At 51.9% G+C, this 10,000-nt stretch overlaps 1 protein-coding gene across 1 annotated transcript; it reads left to right on the top strand.

Moving 5' to 3' along the window:
- Positions 1-3,481: 3,481 nt before the first annotated feature.
- On the top strand, positions 3,482-6,598 carry LOC100284550 (protein yippee-like). Its single transcript, NM_001157445.2, has 5 exons — positions 3,482-3,979; positions 4,125-4,168; positions 5,697-5,805; positions 5,885-5,940; positions 6,109-6,598. Exons 1-5 carry the CDS (start codon positions 3,884-3,886, stop codon positions 6,191-6,193), a joined length of 390 nt encoding a protein of 129 aa, NP_001150917.1. The 5' UTR covers positions 3,482-3,883; the 3' UTR covers positions 6,194-6,598.
- The last annotated feature ends 3,402 nt before the right edge of the window (positions 6,599-10,000 follow it).

The raw sequence follows: 10,000 nt of genomic DNA, 5'->3' as shown, positions 1-10,000 counted from the left end.
AGCCAAACCGCCGCGCGTGGCGCACACAACCGCCCAGCAGTTACAAGCGACCCCCCGCTTTTGCCCAGACCAACGGGCGGAAGGGGCAGGCAGCCATGCAGGCGGCATGCAACCGCGCCAGGTGGACGCGCTTCTCCGACTCCCAACACGCCAGCATGGAGGCCCAGGCCCACGCGTCACGCAACCGGCGCGCCAGATGCTGCATGCAAGCAACTGCACCGCCACTTGCGCCACCGCCGCGCCTCTTCGGTTGCGGAACCAATACCGCGACTCGAGGCGGCCCAGCGCACGACCCAGCAGCGCCAGCCTGGCGCGACGGTCAATACGGCCGAAAGCGGGCCGGCAGTAATGACGGTGGCAGGCGGGCGGGAGCAGCGGTCACGTCGTCAGCCAGGCTCACGTCCCATCCAGGGGCAGCAAGAGAGCCTCCCCTCACGGCGTGAAGACGACGCGCCCGTGATCCGTTCCTCGAACGGCTCGCGCACGCGCAACGGCCGCCCTGCCAACTACTCGCCCCGTCGCATTAACTCCGCGGCGGGACAGGCGGCGCTTCTGGCAGGAGAAGCGGGCGACGCTTCGCCTTCGCCGTAATAACCGCGCCAAAAAAGGTACGCCACGTCGTTCGATTTCGTATCCTTTTCCTTTTTCCTCTTTCTCTATCTCTTGCAACAGGGACCGGGAAAGGGGGATACCCCGAAAAGGATCCTTCCCTGTGAAGGAACCGGGCTCTGAGCCCCCCTACTGATCAGAGGTTCGAAGGCTGGCCCTCCGAGGGGTTCAACAGTCGCCTCAGATCGCGTGGGCCCTACACCCACTACTGGTCAGAGGTTCGAAGGCCGACCCCCCGAAGGGCTCCACGGCCGCCTCAGGCTACTCGGGCTCCGCGCCCATTACTGATCAGGGGTTCGAAGGCTGGCCCCCGAAGGGTTCACAGTCGCCTCAGACGCCGAGCGAGGGATGACCAGGGGTACGTTCGATACATAACCGAGGCTCGGGCTGCGCTCCCGAGGTACCCTAGGACATTTCCGAGAACAGCGGGAGCGATCTTGTAACGGAATCCCATCAGAGGGAGGCATCGAGCCCTCGGACCCCGTCGCCAGGGGACCGGGTCAGGCAGATCACCCGCAGGTACTTTTGGGCGTGCCTCTGGGCCCCTAGCCGACCCCCAACGAACGGGGCACGGACGTCCACTCGGATTACCCGCTTGCAGCTCACCGGAGACACCATGTTCGGTGCCCATCGAGGGTAACATGGCGCTCTCCCCCCCCTCCTTGCGGAAAGACGACGTAGGGGCGTATGTAAAAAAGCCGAGTCTGTCCCTGATCGCCCTCTCGCCCTGTGCGGAGGCTCGGGGGCTGCTCTCGCAAACCCGGCTCCGGCCGAACCGTTGACAGCGTCAACATACCAGCCCGAGAGCTTGGGCCCCGACCGTGCACCCGGGCTACGGCCAGTTCGCATGAGGGAACAACCAGACCAGCCAAAGCATTACGCAAGGCATTAAGACCTCGGGGGAGTGAAACCACTCCTCCGAGGCCTCGGGGGCTACACCCGGCGGGTGCGCTCGCGCGCACCCACCGGAACAAAATGCAACCGAGAAAGGCTGGTCCCCTTGCAAAAAAGTGCGACGAAAGCCTCCAAGCGAGTGCTAACACTCCCTTCGAGGCTCGGGGGCTACTGTCGGGGACCATAATTAGGGGTACCCTCAAGATGCCTAATTCTCAGCTGGTAACCCCCATCAGCATAAAGCTGCAGAGGCCTGATGGGTGCGATTAAGTCAGGGATCAGTCCATACGAGCGACTCGATCACGCCTCGCTCGAGCCTAGCCTCGGACAAGGGCAGCCGACCCCGAGAGATTTCCGTCTCGCCCGAGGCCCCCCTTTAACGGCGGACATATCTCTGGCTCGCCCGAGGCGTTGCCTTCGCTGAGAAGCAACCCTGACTAAATCGCCGCACCGACCGACCGAGTCGCAGGAGCATTTAACGCAAAGGTGGCCTGACACCTTTATCCTGACGCGCGCCCCCCGGCAGAGCCGAAGTGACCGCCGTCACTTCGCTGCTCCACTGACCGGTCTGACAAAAGGACAGCGCCGCCTGCGCCACTCCGACTGCAGTGCCACTCGACAGAGTGAGACTGACAGGCAGTCAGGCCTTGCCAAAGGCGCCATAGGAAATTCCGCTCCACCCAGGGCTCGGACTCGGGCTAAGCCCCGGAAGACGGCGAACTCCGCTCCGCCCGACCCAGGGCTCGGACTCGGGCTAAGCCCCGGAAGACGGCGAACTCCGCTCCGCCCGACCCAGGGCTCGGACACGGGCTAAGCCCCGGAAGACGGCGAACTCCGCTCCGCCCGACCCAGGGCTCGGACACGGGCTAAGCCCCGGAAGACGGCGAACTCCGCTCCGCCCGACTCAGGGCTCGGACTCGGGCTAAGCCCCGGAAGACGGCGAACTCCGCTCCGCCCGACCCAGGGCTCGGACTCGGGCTCAGCCCCGGAAGACGACGAACTCCGCTTCGCCCGACCCCAGGGCTCGGACTCCGCCCTGGCCTCTGCCGAACAACCTCCGCCTCGCCCGACCCAGGGGCTCGGGCCCGGCCTCGACCATGGAGGACAGACTCGACCTCGGCTTCGGAGGAGCCTCCACGTCGCCCGACCTAGGGCACGGGCCCGCCACGTCAACAGGAAGCGCCATCATCACCCTACCCCGAGCCGACTCGGGCCGCAGAGAACAAGACCGGTGTCCCATCTGGCTAGCTCCGCCAGATAGGCAATGATGGCGCCCTGCTAGCCCTGTGACGACGGCGGCTCTCAGCTCTCTTACGGAAGCAGGGGGACGTCAGCAAGGACTCAACCACTCCGACAGCTGTCCCTCCGTCAGGCTCCGTTGCTCCTCCGACAGCCACGACATCACACCAGCAGGGTGTCAAGATCTCTCCGGCTGCCACATTGGCATGTACTTAGGGCACTAGCTCTCCCCCCGCTAGACACGTAGCACTCTGCTACACCCCCATTGTACACCTGGATCCTCTCCTTACGCCTATAAAAGGAAGGACCAGGGCCTTCTTAGAGAAGGTTGGCCGCGCGGGGACGAGGGCGGGACAGGCGCTCTCTTGGGGCCGCTCGCTTCCCTCACCCGCGTGGACGCTTGTAACCCCCTACTGCAAGCGCACCCGACCTGGGCGCGGGACGAACACGAAGGCCGCGGGATTTCCACCTCTCTCACGCCCGTCTCCGGCCACCTCGCTCTCCCCCCTTCGCGCTCGCCCACGCGCTCGACCCATCTGGGCTGGGGCACGCGGCACACTCACTCGTCGGCTTAGGGACCCCCGGTCTCGAAACGCCGACAGTATCAGATTAAAGCCAGTTGTTTAGACTAGTACAATAGTAATTTATAGAGATAAAAATATTGTAAAAGTAATAGAAAGAACTAAAGTCAAGTAAATCTACTTATCTGGCCAACGTACATGTGAAGAGGGGAGAGACGCGGGCGCGTCTGGAATACCGCCGGATGGGGCAAAGCGAGCGCTGCCATGCCGTGCTGCCCGTGCAGCTTGCAGGTGGCTGTGCGAGCGCCCGGCCTCCCACGCACTCCTCCCATCCGAAAACCGAAATCCCCCACTCTTCTCACCCGTTTCCCCACTCGCTCGCTGACACATCGCACATTCGCACCATACCAGATACCACCGCCGCTGCACACAAACCCAGAAACCACCGGCAATAAACAACTCCCGCTCCCAGTCTCCGATCCGAGGAAGCCGGAAGAGGGGATTTCGAGCCGCGGCGATCGGGGCTAGAGTGGCCCTCGACGCGTCCGCGGGTGGAATTGCCGAGAAGCCGAGAGAGAGGGCTTGGAGCGGAGTTGCGGGAGGTGGGAGAGAAGGCGGCGATGGGGCGCCTGTTCCTGATGCACCTGGACGGCAACGTCTACAGCTGCAAACACTGCAAGACCCACCTCGGCGTTGCCAGCGACATCATCTCCAAGGTTCCTCTCCACCCCTCCGCGTCCCCTCTGCCAGACAAAAAAAATAGAGAGGAAAATGGGAAATTTCTTGTTGTCCCCACGGCGGATGTACGCGTGCGGTGTGGCTGATAGCGGTTTCTTTCCTTGGTGTTTCGATTTCTTCCAGGCCTTCCAGTGCAAGCACGGCAAGGCGTACCTCTTCCATAAGGTGTAAGTGGGCCTGTTGCCTTTCTCTTTACTTTGTCCCGTTCGTCGATTTCAACTAAAGCTTAGGATGAGGGCGCGGTGCGCTCATAGATGGGTGTAATTAGGCTGGGGAAATGCAGCGGACCTCCTCCTCATTTCTCATCAGAATGTGTCTGGCTTCGGCCAGTGTGAACCTGTCAGCCGGTTATTGTTATGCTCATAGTGGCGCTAATATGATGTTTCATAAGCCAAGATAGATACTGCACGTCTGCACCAATTAGCGGTGGCGTGTGGCAGCTATCAACCAGTGAGAAACTTGGAGTGTTTATTGACTTTTGAGGACCGAGACCCAAAGCCACTATCTGGATAAGGAAAATAGGTGAAGCAAGATACACATGGACTCTACGAAACTATCAGTAGATAGTATGCATTGCATGGGTATATGCTATAGCACCCACCCAAGAGACAGATATCAATGTGAATCCCCTGTATGAAATAAATGGAGAAGAATCCATGAGACAAGGCGCGGTGGTTTCAGCCCCCCCACCCGTATTTCTTTCCTCTATTATTCTCTTCTTTTTAGGATGCGCTGGATATGCTGGAGGTGCCTTCAGACTACCTTTTTTCTGAGAAATCTTTCAGTGATCTAGTAGTAGTTGACATGGGTTCTTATTATTAGAGTTGATCTAGATTTATTTCCAGCACCCTACATCTTAACAACTGGTCCCTAGTTCAATCTTTGACACCTACATGCATACAGCATTAGTCCATATTGTTCTGCCTTACATCGACATGTAATTAAAGTGCTGTTGAATGGACCTCAACACGTATGCTTGCAGTTCATGTTGGATACAATTCTAGACTTTTAATTTACTTCCAGATAATAACACTGTCCAGACTCAGGTGGTCAGTGAACCTTTTTAGAGTTTTCATCCTACTTTTCCTAACCAAAAGTTAAGTCATAATCTACTCTCCTGGTTGCTTCATTTCTCATGCCATATTAATGTATCAGTACTTACCTTTCTTTGTCAAGAAAGGAAATGTCAATGTGCACATAAAATGTTTTTTTTCCTGTTACTGAACTCAGCACACTTGTTCCTAATTCAAAGCTTCATTTGGAAGTAACGAATCATTATCTTCCGTCACAAACCGGTTATGTACTTAGGTTTTCCTGGGGAGTGTCTGTAACTCAGTTCTCATAGAAGCCCAATCTAAACTAGGAGACAGTTAACATAGGCACGTAAGCCTGATCTCAGGCAAAGCTCTCCGCAGATTACCAAATTCGCTAGTACTCAATTATTATCAGACCAGAGCTTCTGGTGTGGCAGAAAACAGATGTACCCAATAATGCAGCTTGGACAATTTGATGTATTACCAATAAGAGGTCTAAATTTGGTAGTTGGTGATTTGATACCAAAAACAGTTCATTAGCCCCAATGTTATGCATTTCACTGTTTGGTCCGTAGGATTTAAGGTCTGGAGATGAGTTGTATTTCTTACAGTATTCTGTCGGACAGCAGATGTATCATTAACTCATGTCTGTTATGCCCAGTGTCAACGTGACTTCTGGAGTAAAAGAAGACCGCATGATGATCACAGGAATGCATACTGTTTCTGATATCTTCTGTGTTGGCTGTGGATCCATAGTTGGGTGGAAATATGTAAGATTTGCGAAGGTTGTTTCATAGTGTCTCCTTGTATATTGCCTTGCACCTAACTTTTTATGACGCTCTTCTCTAGGATGCGGCACATGAGAAGGGCCAGAGATACAAGGAAGGCAAGTTTATTCTGGAGAGGTGATGGCCGCAACATTGTCATGGTTTTGTCGCCTTGGATTTGTTCTTTTTCCCAAAGAAATGTCCTCTGTTCAAACAGATCTGTAACTCGGTTTGCAGATTGGTGCATCGATTATATTGTTAATCTGGTGGAATCAGACTCACTGCAACAAGATTTGTCCTGAGCAGGTACAAGGTGTCGGGCCCTGACGGAAGCCAATACTGGGTTCCACAAGATGCTCACTTGGGCGGAAGCGACGCCGATGACATATAAAACACGATCCAACAAGCTCAAGCCTGTCGTTGATCCCCTGTAAATAACCTGGGTGGCGTTGCTCTTTAGGCAGCCGACAGCCGGGGATTGCTCCATTGAAATAATTCGCCGGCGTAAATTGTTGCTGTTCCAGGTGACATGATCGTATCCCTCCCTCCCTCCCGTTGTCCCTGGAAGTCATTAGATGTTACCGCTGTATATGTGCGTAACCTGTGTTGCTTATAAGTCCATCTGAGTTGTATGCCAAGCACTAGTGACCAAATAAGTAAAGTAAATTTCTCAAGTGTCTGGTCGACCTGGGTGTCAAGCGAGGGCAGTATGTACAAATCTGCATTGTATTGTGTGTTCGGTTCCAACGTCACTCTTAAATAACCGAATAGCTGCACGCTTGTTTTTAAGGTGTCCTGTGCTACTATCATGTCTGCTGTTGGCCTGTGTATTGTGTGTTCGGTTCCAATGTCTGCACGCTTGTGGAATGGTTCGGGAAATAAATAGAAATAGAGTTTGGTGAAATACGATTGGATCCTTAAATTTTTTGGACGTAAAATTTAGAGCCTACACTACACATCCCTAAAGTAAAGATATAAGTGGCGTGTACGTCCGCTGGTCAGCATTTTGGGACCAGTCGATTGGTCTTCGTCCACTGCGCTCGACCAGGTACGGTACGACCGTACACGACCTGTAGTTGATCACCATCAGGCATCAGCGGGGAGAATACCATTTGTGTCCCTGGCGATGGCGACGCCATCTCGGTCGGTCGAAGCTACGCTCCAAGTGAACACCGTTTGGGGTGCACTTCGCATTCCTCTGACCTCTGTGATGCACATGCACCGATGCCCTCCGAACTCTCGCGACCCAACGACTAGACGTCCTTGTCGACTCGTGCTGTACTTGTACACCAGCTTAGGTTATCCGCACTCATATAACTCTAAATTTCTACTCTAAAAGGAATATTCTGTTCTAGTCAGCAAAATTCTTTACTCTATACTACAATTCTCCGCAGTCATACCTACTTCATATCTCAACTCTATACCAACTACCACATATTACATGATTTCTTTCTACCACGCTACCACACACGTACAGCCACATCGCCTCACGCTGTCAGTGCACAAGTTTCCATGACGGGAGGAGGGAGATTTGGAGTAGCTCTAGAAGTAGCGTTTTTCATGTCTTCCTTTAATTTAAGGTGGGCGGTAAGGTGCAACGTTGCAGCAGATTTTTACTGCATTTCTAACTGTATCCGGTAGCGCATGCTTTACAGCTTTCGAGTGCGAACAGCCTTAGGCAAACCAGACCTGTGCTTGGGTCTGAGCGTGACATTGTGGCGGGACACTTGTGACGCAGATATGGAACTAATTCGACTCAACAAGCTCAAACTTGTTGGTGAACCCTGTAATAACGGGTCCCTGCTGTGTACCTGAAGGTGCTGTGTGTAACTTTTTGTTGGCGACTTGTTCTCAAATGCTAGGAATTAAGAACAAGGCAACACAAAATGTTAAATGTTAATATCCTTCGCCCTTCGAAGCATTATTTCCCTAAGGATATAATGAATTTTGGACGAAGGTTATGAAGGACATACCTTCATCAGCATAAAATATAATAATGAAGAAGGGATCATATGAAGCATATAAGTTAACATGAACGATTATGTATCATTGACAAATCATTTCTATTTTATTATGATGGAAGAATAGAAATGATATCAAATTACAAATGTACCTTCAGCTTGTGAGAATGTAAAAGTACAAATGTGACGCAAAAGTCAATGCCAAATCAGCGTGAACAGTATAGGAATACTGTTCACCTATTTATAGGCACGGGTCGCAGCCCATGCAAAATTACATTAATACCCATTACATTTAACAATAACCCTATAGTAATTCTTCGAGGTCTAATTTGGCTTTTCATCTTTAAGTCGGTTCCCCTTTTCTGCCGTTATGCCGAAGCTTTTCTGCATATAGCTTCGTGATCGTCTTATCCTTTGTCGTGATCACCTTTCGTCCCAGTCAAGCTTCGTCTTTAACCGTGCTTTTGTATACCCGCAATCTAACTTCGAAGGTACCTGTTTGCATATTTCTCTTGGAAAACATTGTTAAATCATGTTTTTGAGGACCTTCCAAAGCCGAAGGCCCCCAACAGTAGCCCCTCGCAATATTAATTTGTTAGAATGATAAATTCAGATTGCGAAATGGACGAAGGCTATAAGCCGAAGGTCCGAAAAACACCTTCCTTTTGCTAGAATAGCAACAGTCATTGGCAAATGGGGCCCTCCAGTCTCCGACATAATAGGTTTATAAATACGGGCTCGCCACAATTTATTGGGCACGCTCTCTTGCCATCTGTTTTTCCTGCTCAAATAGTTTTCTGCCTACAAATATTTGGTTGCCTCCCTAGTTTTAAGCTTCGGAAGCGAGAGGCAAGAATTCCGAAGGAATGTCTGAGGAGAAGAAGGTTGCTGCCGAAATGAAGCTGAGCCTTTCTGAAGAGATGCATCTGGGTTTTCTTGAGTCAATGGCGAAGACGAATACGGAGAAGATTACAAGGGAGATTTTAGAAGGTTTATCTGAAGATACTGGTGAGAGTGACAGTTACGATGCAGATAGCGGGGGTGAAGATTCCGAAGATCGGCCATGGCGACCAAGCCATTCAGTCTTCGGAAAATCAACTATTGGGCAAAGTCACCTTGAAAACATGAAGGGGAGATACTTTCGAGATATGTCTATTGTGAGAGCAGATGCCGGAGAAAGAACTGTGCCGAGCCCTGAAGATGATGAAGTCGTTATCTTCCTAAGCTTTTTAAAAGCTGGGCTACGATTCCCTCTAAGCAGATTCGTGGTAGAAGTTCTGAAAATATATCAGGTTTACCTTCATCAACTTACCCCTGAAGCAATAATAAGAATGGAAATCTTCGTCTGGGCTGTGAAGAGTCAAGGTCTAGAGCCAAGTGCGAAAAGCTTTTGCAATATACATGAATTGTTATATGAAACGAAACCCTCGGGTAAAGAGCAGTATCATAACAACTTTGGTTGCTACAACTTCGGTGCTCGCTCTGGATCAAGCTGTCACGTGCCCACCTTTCGGAAGAGATGGCCTGGAGAATGGATGAAAGAATGGTTCTATGTAAAAAATGATTTGAAGGTTCGAGAAGATATTAAGGATATCATCATGCGCCCCATCTGGCAGCGCTTCGGATTCCGGAAACCGAAGGTAGAAATGGATAAAGTAGCCGAAGAATGCCAACGGGCCTTCGGCGTAGTCTGCTCCTTTATCGGGACAAGGGATTTGATACAAGAACACATTGCCTTCAGAGTATGGCCTCTTGCAGATAATTGGGAAATGCCGAAAGAGACTGTTAAAGAAACTGACGAAGGTGGGCTAGTCAGGCTGAAGTATACATTCAAGTATGGAGACAAATTCGTTGAACCAGATGATGATTGGTTAAAGAGCATTGAAACTGTAAGTGATGAATTGCTTGGGGCATACTCGAAGGCCGAAGATACTACAATGTCAGCAGCCTTCGGAGGCCGAAGAAAGAAAAGATTGAACCGAGTTTTTGATGCAATCGGGTTCGTGTACCCCGACTACCATTATCCAGTGCGGGGGCAGAAAAGGAAAGGTACAGTTTCTGCGAAAGAAACTGCTCCAGCTGCTCCTATCGAGCCAGCGCCGAAGAGAAAAAGGGTGAAAGTTCTCACACACCGGCCACGTTACATTGAACTAGCCACAGTGCCTGAATTCGGCAGCGGAGCATCTTCAGCCCCCGAAGCTAAGGAATCAACTTCGTTGCCCGGAGCCAGAGAGCTG

The sequence above is a fragment of the Zea mays genome, chromosome 5 (assembly GCF_902167145.1).
Source record: "Zea mays cultivar B73 chromosome 5, Zm-B73-REFERENCE-NAM-5.0, whole genome shotgun sequence".
Lineage (NCBI taxonomy): Eukaryota > Viridiplantae > Streptophyta > Magnoliopsida > Poales > Poaceae > Zea > Zea mays.
The sequence above is the reverse complement of the archived record's forward strand: the minus strand, read 5'-3'. Positions and strand labels throughout refer to the sequence as shown.

What these genes read in the sequence shown, in the direction of transcription:
- LOC100284550 (NM_001157445.2), top strand. Translation starts at nt 3,884, where the DNA reads ATGGGGCGCCTGTTCCTGATGCACCTGGACGGCAACGTCTACAGCTGC. An exon ending in CCAGCGACATCATCTCCAAG is followed by an intron (nt 3,980 to 4,124) that starts GTTCCTCTCCAC and finishes GATTTCTTCCAG; the next exon opens with GCCTTCCAGTGCAAGCACGG. An exon ending in GCGTACCTCTTCCATAAGGT is followed by an intron (nt 4,169 to 5,696) that starts GTAAGTGGGCCT and finishes TGTTATGCCCAG; the next exon opens with TGTCAACGTGACTTCTGGAG.